This window comes from Diplotaxodon limnothrissa, linkage group LG17 (genome assembly GCF_057381915.1).
Source record: "Diplotaxodon limnothrissa isolate DT_005_m linkage group LG17, D_limnothrissa_male_GT1.1, whole genome shotgun sequence".
In the NCBI taxonomy this organism is placed as follows: Eukaryota; Metazoa; Chordata; class Actinopteri; order Cichliformes; family Cichlidae; genus Diplotaxodon; species Diplotaxodon limnothrissa.
Window position 1 is genome coordinate 11,431,712 of NC_140612.1, and position 20,469 is coordinate 11,452,180.

The 20,469-nt window shown below is 36.7% G+C and overlaps 1 protein-coding gene across 1 annotated transcript; it reads right to left on the reverse strand.

Annotated features, from left to right (window-relative positions):
• Positions 1 to 30: 30 nt before the first annotated feature.
• On the reverse strand, positions 31 to 19,805 carry LOC146614664 (serine/threonine-protein kinase 32A-like). The gene is made up of 5 exons (XM_085376633.1): positions 19,746 to 19,805; positions 17,105 to 17,299; positions 6,183 to 6,317; positions 1,045 to 1,152; positions 31 to 480 (listed from the first exon to the last, which is right to left on the reverse strand). Exons 1-5 carry the CDS (start codon positions 19,803 to 19,805, stop codon positions 43 to 45), a joined length of 936 nt encoding a protein of 311 aa, XP_085232759.1. The 3' UTR covers positions 31 to 42.
• Positions 19,806 to 20,469: the final 664 nt, after the last annotated feature.

The following is a 20,469-nucleotide window of genomic DNA, read 5'->3' on the forward strand; positions in this document are numbered from 1 at the left end:
AATTCACATTGAAAGACTTTTGAACTGCAGACTGTAGCAACATTACCACTTGTAGCCATATCGGCTCGTAAGATCAAGGCCTGACTTGAGAAACTTAACAACATCAGATGCGGAAGGCCTTGAGTCTGGGTCATAGCTCACCAAACCACCAAGAAAACTGTTTTTGTCACTGAGATGTGATAGGGCATGTGGTGGGGTTTTGGTGGCCATTAGTGCAGCCAGTTCTCTTTGTTTTTTAACCATCCACGGAGCGGAACCCGTCAGGATCTCCAGATATGTGGCTCCGAGGGACCACATGTCTGTCTGGAACGAGGCCTCTTCAAACATCAGTATGCATTCAGGGGCCATGTAAAGATATGTGCCACCAGCTGGACCAGTAGCCTGGGCAGTGAACTTACTCCCTTGACGAAGCATCACAGTGTCTCTTATGTTTGCCATGCCCCAGTCTGTCAGGACTGCCTTCTTAGAAGGGTGGTGAACCTATAAGGTATACATATGAGAACTTACCAGGTTGTCTAAAATTTCACAAATGTTATCAAAAATGTCATTCCAAAGACCACAGCTCATAATTGGGGAAAAAAAAAAACCCTCAAAGCTTTTAGCACCCAGATCACCCAATCACTGCAGATTTATTCTGAGATTGTTTATTATACCCAACATTAAAATTAACAGATTGGTTAATGATCCAACCCGGTTTTATAGTCCTGTGCATTTTTTAATCCCCATTCCACTTAAGCAAGTGGTACAGACTAATAAAATAATAGAAACTTTCAGTTTGTAAAGCCTAAACTTACAACATGTTTGGGAATTTTGTAGGTGTGCAAGAACCAACATATTAAAGAAAAATTGGACTATTAAAGAAACAATGTAAGGCTTCTTACTTTAAAAAAAAAATCCTTTATATGAATATGCCAGAAAAGTTTCTCATTGTTCAAATGTAGTGTTTAATAGACTGAAGAGAATAAAGTTAAATAAATAATATACTATTTTTATTTTGATCTTCAAAAACAAAGTGGAGAAAAAGAAAAATACAATATGGCTTACCATGACATTTGCTGGCTTTATATCCTGGTGAATGATTCTCTGTGCATGGATGTACTCTACTGCCATGGATAAGTCCAGTGATATGAAACCGGCATCATCCCCTTCAAGCTATCAAGACAATATATAATATTAATAAAACAATGCATAGCCAGGTGTGACAATCTAACATGTCTACCACTGGAAATGTATTACTTCAAATAGGATTAGTATTCAAATGCAACTGCTCGTAAGCTTTCAGCTTGTCCATTTGCTGAAATGTATACAAAACAATTACTGAACAGTTTAAATTTGAATCACGTTTCACCACTGTCGCTAGCTAGAATGAATTAGCCAGACAAAAATAGTACTGATTTGGTTTCGTACAAAACTGGCTTTCCGTCTCTGATATGTAACTTTCACAACATAACTGCAACTTAATATAACACAACTGTGGCAAAAATATGAACAAAAGGGAGAAAAAGTTAAACTTACCTTGTGTCGTTAGGAGCCTGAACCACGGTAAAACTCCGGTGAGGTCAATGACCTTACGCTCTCCCACGGTCACACGTTGATGACGTATTTGGAAATCAATTCGGGTGGGACATGACAACAGCGCCACCTGCAGGAAGATTTTCTCTCTGGTACCTTGTGTTCTGACACCTGACAACTTTTTTTCTGACACCTGACAATTTTTTTTCTGATACCTGACTTTTTTTTTTTTGACAACTGACACCTGACAATTTTTTTTCTGATACCTGACTTTTTTTTTTTGACAACTGACACCTGACAATTTTTTTTCTGACACCTGACAATTTTTTTTCTGATACCTGACAATTTTTTTTTTGACAACTGACACCTGACAATTTTTTGTCTGATACCTGACGATGTCCTAAAATGTACTCTCAAGGACGCTTCGCTCAAAAAAAGCATCCAGCAGAATGCACAGGGTTCTTACGGTTAGAAATTGGTCACAGACTTGAAGAGTGTGTATAACTAACCTTAGGCACAACTTTGTGGCTTTGTAACACTCACATCTGTTACTGTGATCTAAGAATAGACCAACAGTGCTGTCTGATTGGGGAAGAAATTGAGAAAACAGAAAATATTACAGTATGTGGACTTCATTATTGATATATTCCACTTTTTACAGTATATGATAGGAACTATAAAAATCAATAAACTGGGCAGAAAAAATGGATAGAGATGAGTAAGATTAGAGGAGTCAACAAATGAAACAGAACTGTGGAGAAATATGATATCAGAAACAAGATGCCAGAGGTGCATATGAAGAATTGCTTAAAATATTTACATTATTGTGTAATATAAATTGCCCAATACACCAATATAGCAGAAAACATAAATACATGGACTGGTCTTCAAAATATATGTAAAAAGAAAAATGCATTATACACAGATTTCATAGGCAAAAACCTGAAGATGCTGAAATAAGATATAAAAATGATTTCATTTATATAATAACATCTATGAAGAAGAAATATTATAAGAAACCATTCAACAATAATATAAATATTATTAAAAGGATGGAGGACATACTTGTCAGTGTAATTAGAAGTGGGTCTATACCAAAACAACTAATCCGAGTATTTCATCGTAACAAACACGAGGATTATAATATGGATGGTTTCTCGTAACTGTTGGACCAGATTTAGTGGGAAAAAATCACTGATCCAGGAGAAGAAAAGCTGGATTCATTGAGACAGAAAGGTGAGATTAAAAAGTCATTGGGATGGAGTTGTAGTAATATTGATACGATACTGCTGCATGATACTGATCGGATAATGATTTGATGCATTTGTTGAATGAGTTGACTGTTGTTTTTTTTAATGTTGTTTTTTAAATAACACATCTGTAAAGATTCAAAATGGGGTTGAAACTGAAGGAGTCGATGAAAACAGTTTTCCTGGGTTCATTGATGGTTCATTGAGTGAGAGAACAAGGTTACAATTTGAGCAGTTTTTGTAACTTTGTGTGGAAAATTGGGTTTCTGTGTGTGTAGTGACACTGTGGAAGCAATATTTAATACTCTCCATGTTTCTTGCCCTCTCTTTCTCTCTCTCGCTCCCTCTTCTCCTGTATCTCTGTGTTCTGTCTCCCTTACCTGTTCCCATGTTATTCTGTTTTTCAACCTTTGTCTCCCCAGTCTGTTGTGTGTTTCCATGTTTGATAATCCCGGTCTTTGTGTCAAGCCTGCATCTGATTTGTCCCTCCTGTGCTCTTTCCTGATCATCCTGATGTGCATGTATGGTCCCAGTCTCCCTTGTGCCAGAACATCAGTTCTTCTTCCTCCATGGACACCTATAGTCCATGTTCTTAGTGCTGGTTTTGCCCAGTGTAGTTTCATGTTAGTAAAGGTTTAGTCTCCTTTTGCCTTTCATTTTTGTATTGTCATGTAACCTTGCTACATGCTCCACTCTGAATTTGGGTCCTCTCTAAGACATGATCATGACATTCCCACTCCTTTCAATATCTAAACTAAGTATAGATGGAGGGAAATTGGAGTATATTTTGCTTAATTTTGTATAACATTTCTTTATTTGTTTTCCTCTTTCTAATTGACTCTCTGTATATTGTTTATATGATCGTGATTTATGTGATAGGCACTTATGCACCCCTATACCATCAGAGATGCAGGCTTTTGAACTGAGAACTGATAATAAGTTGGATATTCCCTTTCCTCTGTAGTCCAGAGGAGATGGCGCCCATGTTTTTCAAAATGAATTTCAGTTTTTTTGAGACGTCATTTGATACACCACTATCAAAGTAATAGTAACTAATAGTTCAATGTCTCAATGAGTTCATATGTCTCATAAATGAAATATGTTCGAGATTTGCAAATCATTGTGTTCTTAGTATTAATATATTTAGAGAATCCCTCCTTTTTTGGAATTGGAGTTTATTTAAGTATATGTCGTTATATACTCGTTTTGGACTGGCTCGGATATTCTGATATGTTTTGGAATACAAGTGACTAATAAAGTAAAATTTGTTCATATAGCAATTTTTTGAGACAAGAGTCATGAAGTCTTTATAGAGGTATTGAAAAACAGTCACAATGAACAGATCAAACATTGCCCATCTGAATAGATTAGTTTTAAGTTGTAATGCATATAAAATCTATAAAACCTATACCTCTGAAAAATCATCAAACATGAAAGTCAATATAACTGGAGTTACAGTGTTTTCATATGACAGATGCAATTTGCTAATAAGTGTGCAAATTAGTTTAGGTAATGCCTTTGTTTGCATAATGGGATATGTGTGATCCATCGCTGTGATTATAGCAGCACAAGTGGTTATTTTAGCAGAACACTAGCTGTATGTAGCGTGCTCACCACATGCAGTGAATCATGTACAATACGTGGTCCAGGGAACTTCCACCCTCCATTCAAATTCACTGCGTGAGAGCTTTGTCTAAAGAAACTGCACTGCTAACACCTATGACCTACTGTTTGACTCTAAATGCGGCAACTGTTGTGCATGGTTCACTGTCTGCAGAACTCACATGGAGATAAATTACTAAACTGTCCCATTGTCCTCTCTATGTGGGATGTCGTTTAAATGGATGTTCTTCGATAAATCTTTCTTGATATCCTTTGAGGGAAATTGAGTGCCATACTTGGTCCACATGGGTGACATTGTCCCTTTCACGCTGCAGCAGCTTGGATCTCAAAGAAATCAAGTCAACATGTAGATTCTCAGAGAGTACAAAGCCTCAGCCCCTTGTCACTGGCCTCTGCAGTCTATTTTGTTCAGCTCAAGTGGCTACACGTGGTCTTTATTCTTGAGAGGAAGACTGACAACTTCACCACAAACGTTAGTGCAACTACTCAACAAGATTGTCAATTTCCAGCTCTCCGTGAGACAAAATCCTCAAATGAAAAAAAAGAAACCACCACCTGTCAGAACAGTCAATCTACCTCTTAGAAGTATGAGGAAGGTGAGAGGAAATCCCTGCAACTATCACTTTAGGTCATGTCAGTGACAGGGAGTTACACTCTCTGGTTACAAAGCTTTTCTCTGAAAAGACACCTGATTTCTGCACCAATTCTGTGAATAATAACCCGTTGCCCTTGACAGATTCATTTCATGAAAAATCATTATATCCAACAAGACATGCCCAAAAAACAGAAATAATCAACTTGCACTCAGAAAAATAAAGGTGCCAACTGGAACCAAAAGTGATTCTTTAGACTGATGCCATAGAAGAACCTTTTTTGGTGCCACAAAGAACCATCAAGAAATGGTTCTTTGGGGCACCTTTTTCAAAGAAAAAACCTTTTTAAAAATGGTTCTTTGAAAAACCATTTTTTAAAAGGTCATTCTATAAAAAAACATTTTAAAGAACCTTTTTTGAGTGGTTCTTTAAAGCACCATTTTAAATCTTTCAAAATAAAATGTATCCTAAATTGAATTTGAGTAGGGTAAAATAAATACAAGCACATAGAGATATTTTAATGGTTTATTGCCATTTCGTAGTATACCAAAAGACAAAAAGGCATTTTAACCCTCAGCACAACATCACAACTAATACATGTCACATATTAGTCATTTAAACAGTAATAATTAAACATTTTTACTAGACTATAAATAGATATATATATATATAAACTATACTAAGATAACACAATTAATGCATGTATTGTTTAATTAATAAAAAATCAGAAAGTGATAAAACACATTAGAAATAGCAATAGCTTCATAACAGACCAATAAATCAACACATTTTCATCAGAAGATATTTGCATGTTCAGTAAAAATATTTCAACAACAATTTTTTTTATTAAAATGATCAATGGACTTCAGCTTCATGTTATGTAAGGTAAGTTTCATGTTGTACTCATGGTTCTTTATTAGTCCAGTTTAGGACAATGTCTCTGACGTTTATATATTATCACATATATGTTATATAAAAACAACCTCACACCTGCAGTTGTTTCAGTTTTTCCACGTGTTTCCTGTCAGCTGGTCAACCTCACTCAGGTGGACATCCATATCAGCCAACCAAACGACAAGCTCCTCCCTTTGTGCTTCAAATCCCTCCCACTCTGAGACAAGGAGCTAAGAGAGAGAGAGAAAAAGAGTCGATTATAAAGAAGAGAGAAAAGTGAAACCCTCCTGAGAAGGTCTGACTCGCATACCTCCAGTCGAGCTGTGATGTACTCCGGTTTGGCGTTCACGTCATCCCAGCAGTGGCCGCACTCCCTCGCTGATGCCAGCAGCCAAGCCTGCAGGGTGCCCTGGAAGAGCCGAGGTCCTGCCTCTCGCCGCAGCCTCTGAATACACAAACACAAATTGCATCTGAAGCAGGAGGTGCAGATTGTTTTTGCTATGCTTTTCTAAATCCAGGCCAGCGGACGACTTTTGTCTTGCAGAAGTAAGAACTGGAACCCAAATCAAATGTATGCGATACACAATCAATTCACAAGAACGCATTATAAAAGAAAGTCCCATTCTTGCCTGATTTCAACTGAATTCTGCATCAAAACAGGATTATACATGTAACACTAAAGATATTTTGATGGCTTGTGCACATAAGCCTCTGTAATATATTTATAATTTAAAATGCCACTGGTCATAATATAACAGTAACGCTCAGTCATATCTCCTGAAAATTATGTTTCAGCCAAAGTCTAAATTGTGTTTCCAGAGAAATATATTTGTTCTCCAGGATTATGTCTGTTTGTAAAGTATCACAAATATATTTTGTAAAGGACAACCTAGAAAATGGCAACAAAGCTTCAGAAGGAGTCCGAAATCTTGGAAAGAGAGACTAAAAACTAAGGATCTTAGGCCAGTGTGGTTGAACGGCTTTCTAACTAAGCCAACCTATGTGGCTACTATAATCTGTTGCAGACAAGGACACAGAGAGCTGGAGACACAATGGCTAAGTAATCCTTCCTTTTGTACTTCCTTAAAGTCCGTCTAAAGGGTGTATGTATATAGCTATTTCTTTGTAAGACACAAGGATGTCAGCTAGGTGCTCCCCATCTGATGACAAATTTGACATCACCTTGAGCCAAGCAGATCCTAATGGACTTGCAGATGAAAGAACTATTAAATGCTCAATGGTGGATGGCCCAGAGCCAAGTTGGGGAGGCGGGACACCTCTGGAGGCTAAAAGCTATACATGGTTCCCTGTTGATGACCACAGCCCGCTGGGCAGAGAGCCAGTGGTGAAGATGACAATCATGAGGAACCAGGCAGATAGCCAGCGAGGATGAGGATCTTTTAGTGGTGGACCAGGTGTCCAGAGACACACCTTCAGAAGTTTCCACTTCTGAAGATTTATGAGCAGATGACCTATCAATTCCCCAACGGTTTAAACCCATAAATATTTAGTTCACATTTAAAAAGATATGTGAACAGACTAGACTGTTTGTTTCAGGAACTTGCAATCCATTTCCTGCCCCTGATACAGTACTTCAACCATGTAACCAGCAAAGTACCTGCTAGATCTTTCCCTTACAAAAATAGCCATGTGTAACATGCACAAAGTGAAGTCAGTTGCATAGTTTTTCACGCTTAATGGATCAATAATCCTCCACTCTGGGTGGGAGAAGAAAAGAAAGTCTTCACTGTCAGGGCAAAAATTAGAACATATTAATTAAAGTTCGCTAGGTAGCTAATGTTTGTTGGTTTTCAAGGTTACTATAGTGTGACTCTAACAGTGATAGTTCAGTTTTGTTAACACATTCTGTTATGACATTAATCAAATAATGGGTTTGTTCCAGTCTAGTTTTAAACGATCCTTCACTGGGTTGCCGAGGAGACTGAGAGGTTGTTCCCATTTGGCCACTGTAAAGGGGAAAATGTATTAAAATGCAGTTCCAAACTCCCTAACTGGAGTGAAACTGACTGATGCTGGAATCTTTCTTATGTCATTTGCCTGTGGAAGGGGTTTCGCATCAGTTGTAGTGATGGTAAATTTGATTCTTTTTACTGAATCGAGTTTGAATGAGTCACTCACCAAAGTGAATCGGTTTTTTGAGTCATTTGAGTCACTGAGTCAGTTGACCAGAGAGTGCAAAAAATGTACATTTTCACTTAAACTTAATTTGTTTCTCTAAACGACTATATTATAGAGCAAAAAAAAAGCAAAAAAAAAAAAAAAGATTTCTAAAGGGAGCATTTATTTTATTTATTTTTATTTTATTATGTGTCAAATATATATTTTCTCATCTAAATGTCCACTGAGCTGTGTGCCAGAGTAATAGGCTCTGTTTTGAGTTTTGTTCAAGAAAGAATGACTTCATATAGGGAAAGATATATATCACATATGCAGGTCACCTTAAACTAGTTTTTTAATTAAGCAGCAAGGCAGAACAAATCAGGTCTGTATCAAGACATGAGGACTAAACCCCAATTCAACCAGACCCAGAACTGATCCGGAATTATAACAGGACTACAAAATCAGGACTACTTAGGACATAGGTGTCAACCTCTGGCTCACGGGCCAAATTAGGCCTGCAGCCTAATTACATTTGGCCTGCGAAGCCATACCAAATTATTATTAGAGCTGGCCTACTGGTATTATACAGCTAATATATATATTGTTTAGTATTAAGCTTTGCTTGTTCCATATTCAGTTTTTCAGCAAAACATGTTTGAGTCCATAACAAGAGATTCATTCTTAAATCTGGAGGAAGATTTTTTTTCAATAAATATTAATGTTAGCCCGCGACCTTGTTCCAGTTTTGAATTTTGGCCTACTGTGTATTTGAGTTTGACACCCCTGACTTAGGACTTAACCAAGACAGAACCAGAATCATAGACCTGCACTACACTTATTTTTTAATTCTACCAAAGTCCACTATTTAGATTGAGAAAAGTTTATATAATTATTTAGCCTTGTTGTGCAAACAAGTCTGCATAACTTAATAAATATAGAATTTGAAAAATAACAAACCTAAAAAGAAACACTAGGTACGAGATACATGAGTACCTATGATACAGTGATACTTTTGGTAAACAACCATTTGACTAACATGTGTGTCTCACCTGCTCTTGTTCCATCTCTGTTCTATCTTCATTCTCCATCTCCCTCTCTGCTCCCCTCTCTCCCTCTTTGTGCTGACAATCATCAAATATACAGTTGAAGCCAGATATTTACATACTCTTCAGATCAAAACACAAACACTTTTTAATTGTAACATCAAATCAGACTAAATGTTTATTTTTTTTAGATTGATAAATATAAAAAACATATTTGTTAAATTTAAGAGTAAAGAGAGAAACTGTCTGTATTTCTTAATTGCAAATGGACCCAAATTGTATTCGAAATTTTGCCACACTTATGGAGCTCCACAATTCTTTTCCTGGTGTTTTGGTTGACATCTCTTGATTTTCCCATGTCAAAGAAACAGGCTCTGTGTTTTGCCTTATATGCATCCACAGGTGTGCCACCAATTTACTCACATGGACTCTATTAACCTATCAGAAGCTTCTTCAGCTCAGAATGGAATCGTCTGGAGTTTTCTTATTATTTAACAATAAACTTAGTGTACATGTACTCCTAAATTTGATGATAATGATAAAATAGACAGCTCTGTCTCTCGTTATTCTGACGTTTAACTAATTCAAAAGATATTTCAATATTTATTTACAGAGGTGGGACCAAGTCATTGTTTTGCAAGTCTCAAGTAAGTCTCAAGTCTTTATCCTCAAGTCTCAAGTCAAGTCTCAAGTAATGTCAGGCAAGTCAGAGTCGAGTCTCAAGTCACTGGTGTAAAAGTCCGAGTAAAGTCACAAGTCTGAAATTTTGAATTTCAAGTCCTTTCGAGTCTTTAAAAAAAAAAAAAAAGAAAAAAGAATGTTGCAGTTATACTAAATGTAAATATTAGACCATGTAATTTTTAAATCTGTGTTTTTCTCAACACATGACAAAATAGTGAACTCAGAAAATATACACAAATTGTGAAATTGCACCTCTTTAAAATGCAGCTCAATTAAACTTAGCTCCTAGAATAATTTTCACCGACAGTTCTGAGATAAGCTGCATGTTATTCTTGGATGCGGTTGTAGGACCGGCTTTAAAATCGCATGACAAAAATATCATAGATATTAAAAAAAACTGCATCACCAACGTAGCCTGGACAACATTTGCTAGTTAGATGAAGTCAGCTATCTCATCGTAGCATATTTATATGCATATTTATAATCATACGGTTCTTGGAGTGAGTGCACACACTCATGAAGTTTAGTAACTTCAGGTCACTGCAACAAGCCCAGGTACAGTTTACCGCCGGATGGGTGCAGGACCTTGAAATGCACCGTGTAGAACGAAAGACCATCGTACGTATCATAAGTTTACCAGTCTCACAAATCGTCGTCATAAATACACATTCGTTAACCGTTTATTAATATAACCTTTGAGCTCAACGGTAATTAATTAGCAGTGGAAATAATTTCTGGTAGCATCACAGAAATGTAGCAGTGACAATAATACTGTATGCTGTAATCGTACTGGGCAATTAGTGATACAAAACAACTGTTTTATCCTGTGAATAAAAGTATATGTTCTTGTCAATGTACCATAATAACAGAAGCGAAACACAATATTGTGTCAGGACAATTCACTATTTATGCACAATAAACAAAGGAGCATAGCGCGACAATTTCTGTTCAGCGCCAGACTTGCTTGTAACCTATATCACCAATTATGTTATGAAAATGACGCATTAACTACAACAGCAGACTGACCTTTGTGGGAATGCTTGGAGCAGACTAACCTGTGAGCTGGAGTGTTCTGGGACGTTATATTTGGTCTTAGAATGGCTGCAATCCAGGCCATCCGTCGCCTCTTTGTTACTTCGGAAACATGGCTCGAACAATTTCTCTTCAACGACGTAATCCAATAACAACCGATCTCTTTACCCGTCGGCTTCCCGTGGCTGTCATGCGACCGGCTATTGCAGTTAATAATACAACAGCTTCTTGACATTTTTGTGTTTCTTTTTATCGCTGTGTGACTGATTTCAATTGAAAGCCTGCGTGCGCTAGTACCTCTTGCCATGAGTTCCCAGAATCCTTTGCGGTTTTACCCCTGAATGACTTCACATTTTCAATCTCTATATAATATGCATGTTAAATTTTATATTTGGGGTGAAATATCAAGTCTTTTCAAGTAAACCGGTTCAAGTCCAATTCAAGTCCCAAGTCATTGGTGTAAAAGTCCAAGTCAAGTCACAAGTCTTAGAACATTTTTTCAAGTCAAGTCTAAAGTCATAAAATTAATGACTCGAGTCTGACTCGAGTCCAAGTCATGTGACTCGAGTCCACACCTCTGTTTATTTATCCAAAACAAAACAAGTTTGCTCTAAATTGATGTTGTACAGTAAAAAGATGTTCTTTTGTTTTCCATAAAGTGTATGTAAATATCTGGTTTAAACTGTGAATATACTGCTGTGTATTGAAATTCCTCTTGTTTTGCATAGAAATATACTGAACAACATACAAAGCATAATATATAAAACAACATCTACCAGAGTTTTTTCTTTGAAAGAAGCTCCTTATGTCCATTCTTGTATATCAGTGCATTACTGAAACCGATTTATTTAGCCATGGTGGGAAACAACTGAAAATATGAAATAAACACACATGTAAGCTAGGACTGAAAAAAAAAAACAGCATTTTTGTTGTTCGGCTTTTCATTTTGCCATTTGTTGATTCACTTAAAGAGCAAGTAACATAATATGGGTCAAGTGATCAGTTTGATATCAATCTTTTGTGGAACTCAAGTGTTTTTGAACTCAGGTTGCCTTTTAGCATCTCAAAGTTGTTAAATTGCCCAACAATTGCCTTGAAGTTGCTGCTGGCTTGGTTTGTTGTGTCAACAACAAACCAAGCCCTGTCACAATAACACTTCCATTGCACTGCGATACAGAAGCAGTTTATGCAGTATTCCAACAGTAGCTCTATACAAATGATTATGTATTCAGTGTTAGACACACAGGGTAATGTAACAAAAGACATTAATCACTAAAAACACAGTATACTAAAAATGTCATACATACATGGGCTTGACTTCTATGAGTTCTAATCCACTTTAAAATGAAGGGCCTACAAAATCTTCACTCCAGAGAGCCACAATACCAAAGTCTGTCAAATGAAACTCAAAACTGAACTTAACTATGCAGGCACTTGGCAGGAGGCTTAGTCTCACACTGACTAATAGAGTTGCAAGGAATTAATTTGTACTTGGCACAGCATGAGGCTATAGAATAACTGTCCCATAAAAAAAAATAAAAAAAATCACACCTTCATCATCAGCTAGCTTTCATGTTATTATGGTGCAGTAGGATGGAAATACATGGAGCTTAACGTGAACTTTCTTGATAATATATGATAAAACCTTAGTGGCAGCATTTTTAAATAAAAAAAACCTGGTGTTCTTAGGGGTCGCTAAGTTGTTCCATAGTGAACAATGGGTTTGCTTGTTTTCTCTTTTGATTAATACATTAATTATGTCAAAATGATCAAAGACTTAGAACTTTAATTTTAAAGACTTACTTCTGTATAGGAATGAATAGAAGAGAATGCCAGTGTTACACGCTATATTTTTTAAATTAAATGAAGTTATGCTATAACACCTTGAGATGAGCTTTTTTCCGTCGCTGTTTTGGTATTTTGATATTGGACATGATGCCTAATGGGTAGGGCTAACTGTGATACTCAGGATACCGCTAACAATTATTCTTTATCCAGTGAGTACACTCTGCTATATCCTCCTTTATGACTTCAATAATCGCAATCACTTTTTACTCAGCAAGATTTTAAACTAGAGAGCCCAGAGTCATCCTCAAAGTGTTTACTAAGGTCATTGATCCAAGGAGCTGGGGGCTGTTTTCTCAGAGTTGCATACACATTGATGACTTTTAACCCTTTAGAGCCGATCGGAGCGGGAACGCTCTGTTATGCGTAACTATTTTTAAATCCCAGTAGCACTGCAACCACGTAAGCTAGCGCAAAAATTTTTTTTGCATATGAAACCGGAGGAGTTGTACTTACATCTGATGCCATCAGCTTGTCCTAGGTCACGGTTTCCTTCCACATAAAGCTTTGCAAAAACTGCATAAAAAGCGCTTGCAGGAACAAAAACATAATATTCCAGAAACACACTTTACCGATCTGATCAGCTGTTCAAAACACTTCCTACATTGGAATAGACGTCAGCGCGAACTTTTGCATTTCCGCCATTACCTGCCCGAAACCGGAAGTGACGTCATTTTCGCGGAAATGTAGTCTTTTTTGCGATCAGGGCCTCAGGGCCTATACTGCTCTTTTTAAAAGTTATCTTTGACTTTATGACTTTCTGTGTCGTTTCTGGGATTCTTAGGACTCATATTGCACTGCTGGAAATAGTTTATTTTGATGCATATGCTGCTTTTTTGCAAATTTGCAGTATAATATTTATTTTCATTTTTCCTGCAGTGTATAAAAATTGGTGTATTTCAAAAATAAAACTATGAAGACACTCAAAATAAATTTCCTGTGGTGGGAAACTATTTTGTGCAACTTTTTTGTATTTACAGTTTTGAGGGATAAGACTCTTAAATTTCTCTAACTACAAATATATGTTAAAAAATCAAAAACGATTTTCAATTTTTTTGTAGTTTATTGCACTTTTTTGCAATTTATGTAATTACTATGCACTTAATGAATACATATTATTAAAATCTGGGCTATAATGGTTGTATTGATGTATAGCAACTTGAAATGCTCCCAAAAATGGCTCCACAGCATGTAAAAATATAATATAAGCTCTGGCGGACTTGGTTCTATGGTAGGTCTTAAAGGGTTAAAAACCAGAAGAGTTGCCCCTTGCTGGCCATTAGAAGAAATGCAGGATTAAGGAACTTCTGGAATAGCATCACTTTATGGTATTTGTGTTTCATTACTTTTGCCCCTATAAATTTGTTAAAGCAGATTTAAAAAAAAATAACTGTGAGTTGACACTAACAAAAAAAATGTTTACTTTCTAGTGAAAAAAGCCCGTGGTGGTTTTGACATAAAACTACCTTGTCAGCCTTCAGAATGATCTTGATATGAATTATCCAAAGTTCTGATTTTAGAAAAAAATAAATAAAAATGTAAAAACTCTATTTAAATGATGTAGCCATCCACTGATGTCACCCACTGGTTCTCTGAACCCTATATTATTCCACATTATGAACCCTTGTGGTGACAGTTTCTGCTGTAATTGTCTTTTATTATTTTTAAACTAGACATGACAAGTATCCCTCAGTTTCTCTAACCGAGAAACTTGTCAAACAAATGGCAAAGCATGCCCTATTTTTTTTTCTTTTTTACTGTAATGAAGATCATGATTTATAAAATTAATTTCCTGTGACTTGAATCAGGCAGCTGAGCGAAAAACCAAAAAAAAAAGAAAGAAAAGAAATTCTATAAACCTGAAGTCTTTCTGCAACTAGAGGTATTACCCACATTTAACATCCATCCACCATATAAAGTCCATGTTGAGGGCGCACTACTGTTTGTTTTGGGTTTTTTTTAATTTCCCAGGCACATCTTTAAGCCCCTCCCTCTGTGGGGAAAGTGACTTTATTAAACAGCAAAAAAAAATGTCAGAGTGTCAAATTGGATAAGACAAAATGCAGGGAAAGTGTAGGGAAATGGTGGGCCAAAAAAAGATTTACGTATAAATTCTTTACAAATCCTACCATGTGGATTCATGGATTTTTTTTTCACATTCTGTCTCTCACAGTTGAAGTGTACCTCTGGTGCAAATTACTGACCTCTGTCATCATTTTAAGTGGGGGAACTTGCACAATCGGTGGCTGACTAAATACTTTTTTGCCCCACTGTATATTACTGTGGAGTGCTGTTTACCTCACCACAACTGTATACAAAAGTGGAGCAAGTGCTAGCGGTGGACAAACTAGCTACCAGTTGGAAAGTTATATTAATAATGTTAACATCAAAGAAAAACCTGTAAAGCTAACTATCGAAACTGCCTATCAGTTAGCAAGCTAGTTTTCTATTATCTGTAGTTAGCTAAAAATACATCTTGATGTGGCTGTGATATATTGTGTTACTGGAAGAAGGTCATTATTTTGTTAACCACCATTAATTAATATTACTATTGTGCAAGCTCCCAGTGCTTGTTTTTTTTTCTTCATTTATGCATCAGACCATTGAGAGCTTGTGTGATTTACCGTTCTCATCAATCATTCCTTTCACTCGCTCTTTCTCTCACTCACACACACAACCAAATACAACATATCATAGAGTAGACTTCAGCTCTAGCATAACATGAAATGTAACTTAAACATAAAACTCAATGTTACAGCCAGCGGCAGCACAAACGTGACACACAGACTGACTTTTAGTTTTAGTGTATTTATTTTCCCCTGAGTTATCGGTTCTACTACTAGTTAGCTAACATAAACTAATGTCATTCTATTCGCCGCAACCAACCAACCCACCTGGTGACCTAACATTCTGTACTGACAGAAGATGGCCCTAAACATGTTTTTAAAACTTTGTCTTTAAGCACTTATTTTTTAAATCCACCTTCACAGACAGTATTTTTGAGAGCAAGGCTCCATGGTTTAAATTTGCCTTTATACATTTAGTGTTTCATTTCCACTTTAAACCTGATTTTAATTTATTTTGTCCAGAACTGGTCACAATATGATCAACTCACTTTCATGTCATACACTTTTATTGGAGACAATTTTGATCTTTTAGACACCTATGATTAAGAGGTTAGCACAAAGATTTAACATCAAATAAGTCTTGTACATCATTTCATCTCATTTAAGTCATGTTTTGAATTTCAAGGGGAAACTCTGTGGTTGGTTGAATTGATTACAGATTTCCATGCATGTATACAGCATGATAGGAGGTGTCTAATCTTTGCGCATAATCTGCAAGCTTTCATCTATTTCCTATTTGTGTTTTCTCAATTCTGTGAGACAAGTTCTGAAGGAAAAGGCAATTAACAATGGAAGAGACGTCTGACAGGATGAGTTGCAGCAAGAAAGCCAGACGTCAGAATAAGACAAAGAGGCCATGAAACACTGCCACTGGACCACTGAAAACTGGAAGAAGGTATTATGGACTGATGAATCTAAATTTGAAATCTTCAGTTCATCATACAGGATCTTTGTAGGCGAAAGGATGGTTCCACAATGTATGGCCTCAACTGTCAGTCATGGAGGAGGAAGTGTGATGGTCTGAGGCTGTTTTGCTGGATCCAGGATCAGTGACTGGTACAGAGTGAGAGGCACCCTGAACCAAAACGGCTACCACAGCATTCTGCAGCGCCATGCACTACCCTCTGGTATGCACCTGGTTGGTCAGGGGTTCATCCTACAGCAAAATAATGACCCAAACATAAGTCCAAACTATGCCAAAACTACCTCAAGAAAAAAGAACAAGATGGTAAGCTTGAAAACATGGAGTGGCCAGCACAGTCTCCAGACTTAAACCCGGACAGAAGAGTGAAAGTAAAGCGACCTACACATTTATGGGAACTTCTGCAACAGATATGGGAAGAACTTTCTGAAGAATATTTGATTTCTATTGTAGAAAGAATGCAATGAGTGTGTTCAGTTGTTGACTTTGATGAGTCAAACGTTTAGAAGAAATGTTGGTCTATAAATTGATTCTACAGTTAACTCCAATTGCTTATCTGTACTATGCTTTAATTTCAGAGAAAAAAATGAAAGAAGAAAAAATTATTTATCAATAATATACATGTTTAATGTAAAAATTAATATATAAACAATGTAATGGAAAGGTTGATCGTTATGAAATTAAAACCCGAATCAAAGATCCAAAATAGGATGAATTATTCTGTTATTATTTTTTTTATTCTGGCACTTCACATGTCCATAACAAAATGCCCTCACATGATGATTCACAGGCACCCTGGTGGTGCAAAGATGGCTGGTGTCTTACTGATTGTGGTGAATGGAGTGGGCAAAATCTTCCTACAATACCTTACATAGACAAACATATGGGACTCATATAGCACAAGATACATCTGAGTTTGTGTCAAGTATGCAACAAAAAAAAAAAAAACATATCCACTAACCTCACAGCTTGGGGGATTAGATGAGGACTCAACCCTGATGATAGCCCTCTCCTGATGTTTGGACAGAATGACTGTAAGCTGTTCAGCGAAGCTAGTCATCATCAGAGATGAGTCACAGAGCTTCAGTTCACTGATCAACACCTCCGCCTCAGCCCCTTGGCACAGCTTGACACACATATACTCCCATGTGTCAATCTGTCAGAACCCAATGGGGTGGAATAGGGAGAGTATGCATTTTAAGCAAAGGTGACCTCAACTTTTACTCATTCTCTTTACATATCTATACATGTTATCAGCTGGACTGCAGAGACAGAAATGAAATTCCTAACCAGTTAACATTTATTTTTCTCTTAACTATACAATGCAAGAATTGTTTAGACAAAAATCTTTCCTGCTGACCAAATACATGCTGCAGTTGATGCAAAGTTACATGTGATTATATCTAGTCAAAGTAACAAATGCTAACATTTCTAATTCTTCTTGTATATTAACATATCAAAAAAGTTCCTCTTACAGGAACATGTATTACTGTTTCTACACTCGGTAAAAAATAACAATGCCCAAGCAGCAACCTCCAGGACTGAAAAAAGAAAGCTAACACAGAAGTGCCAAAAGTGCAGTACAAAGGTGAGTAAGCTCCCACAGATTCCAGTATTTAAAATGCCCAAATTGCTGCTGTTTACTTTCCTGCCTTCATTTATGTTATGTCATTTATGTATGATATCATCTTTAGATGGAAGCTAGTGATCTAACTCCTTTCTAACTTCTAACCTTCTAACCATTCTAACTTCTAGTCTGGATGTTAAACTTAATTGTTTCACCTGGTAGAGCAACAACGCTGATCATTTAATCCCTGTGGGGGACGGAGCTATGGCTGCCCACACTCCCTAGCAGATCATTACATGGAGAAACCTTTTGAATACAAGCGTGCTGATCCACACAGCTGTTCACAGACACAAACTACACCTTTCTTGGCTGCTACCTCAAAGCGTACTTCACAATAACATGTAATATTTAGTATCTACTGTTATCTACTGTTAGCTAGTTTATTGTGATGGTGCTGTATTTATTATGTTGCTCTTTTTTATTTGTTTTCTCTTCTGTTTTTTCTTATCTCCATACAGGTGATCCAGGTGTTTTGTTTGTTTTTATTTTTTTCTTCCCCCCTTTCTCACCATCTCTTCTCCCCTCTATTTTTCTTTCTCTCCCTCTCCTTCTTTCATTCTTTCTCCCTGTCCTTTCCCCCAGTCATGTCTGTTCCGTCTGTAACAACCGAAAATCAAATCAAATAAATACATAATTATAATAAAGGTCAATCAAATGGACCAATATGGCAAGGCCATGATGATCCAATTGGTAAAGTAAATCCGCTTGGCATCTTTCTTGGCCTTCAGACAACAATTCTGATGGCTAAAGATCCAAATGGGACAGACAAAAAATTTTTTTAAAATTAAAGACGAAAGAATTCAGACAGTTTGTAACACAGTGTTTGTTTGAGTTTGGGATAGTATGAAATGAGACTTTGTTAGCATTAGCCTATTAGTAAGCAGCCCACCATTATTATATATTACAGAATATGGAATCTAAAACCACCTGATGATGTCAATCATACTGTCTGTACTCATGCCGTATCATGCTCCATTCAGACAAATGTAAAACGTCTACAAAACATCTTTAAGATGGCTGTATGAGCATGTTTTCACATACAGTTCTTTTTAGAAGAAGTAAACTTTGTCTTCTGAAAGTGGTCCAAAAGTCAAAGGGGGGCATAGGTTATATTTTCTCTTATGTTTTTGTAATAAAATATAGCATAATCATAACATAAAATCACGTTTAATACAGAACTATTACTTTTACAGTGCGGTATATGTAAAATGCCAAGGCTTCCTCTGCCACTGAGCTTTGTGTCTTTGAATATGTCAAAGAGTATACCTTTATCTCCCTGCTGATGAATGATTTCCCCTTAAATAAGATTTTCCAAGCTAGCAAAACACTGTGCATTTGTTCACAAAAGGGGCTATTTTCAGTTTTTTCTACTTTACTTTGTTGTGGCATACGTAGCAGTATGTTCCTAACGAAGCTCCTCAATTCCGTGTGAGCTGTGAAATTGGAGATGAACCATAACATTTCCTGTTTGATGTGTTTTTCATTAACAACTTGATGTGGTTACTCCTTTGTCGTACCCAGCATTTGTGAGCTTGTTTGTTTTGGTCCATGCCATTGTTGTAACATGCAATCAAGACGGCAAGCCTTTGAAACCTGTCATTAAATGGCAGAAGGGAAGAAACCAGAGAGCTTTGTGTTTACTGTGAACCTGTTAAATGAACTTTAGCATGTAGTATAACCAGCTCTGTGAATTAGGCAATGTTCTCGTATATATCGACACTCCAAATTAACTGCTCCTACTTCAAGTTGTTTTGTACTACTTTTGTGTTTAATCTTTATATTTATCTACAAAGTACAGAGTTACCACTATTTTTATATGAGTTAAAGGTTTTGATTTATGTAGTTTAAAAATTAAAGGAAAAAAAAGGTATTGACTGCAGTTCAGTATGTGGTAATTCTGAATGTGTCACATGCTTATGCAACAGCAGAAAACCACTCTCCATTCAAGGTTGAGTAACACAGCACCAGCACCTACCTCTTTGGACACGAGGTGAAGTCTGCCTGAATCACTGAATCTCTCTTCCAAACAATCCATTTTCCCTTCACAATCCAAACGTCTCCCGTTTGCCCGAGATGCTGTAATTACACACTAATGCCTTTCGGTAGAATTAGAACACATTTTGCAGGAACATAAATTAATGTTCAAGGAAGATTCCTGGCATAACCAATTCCGTCTACTTGGAACTGAATTCACACTTCACGAGCAACTGCTAAATGTTTTCCTCAAGCCCTTTTTTGAAAAAAGAGCCTGCACTTACACTGATGAAAAATGAATCATTTTCTGTCATTACTGCTGCTCCACTGTGCACCTTTATCAGCTGTGCTGTTTCAATGAATGGAGAAATGGCAGCACTGAAAGGCTGCTTAAGAAGATCGTAATGGAAGCCAAATGGCATTGATTCACAAAGCTATTTTTGATACAAATTATATAGGAAATTAATATTATTCCTTATTTTTCTATTCATGAAAATGGATGTCTGCAGTATTGATTTAAACTTGACTTTGTTTAATTCATGTCTGCTGGCTATGCAGGGTGTAAATAATGAAAACCTTCATCTTGTGTGACTAGTTTGAACCAGGCTGTGTTCAAAGGCCTTGGAAAGCTTGGAAAACTTGGCTTTGGGTGTGTGACTCAACACTTTTGGACAAAGGATTATCGCCTTGGTTGTTTGCAAATGTTACGAGAGAGGTGCAGGTCT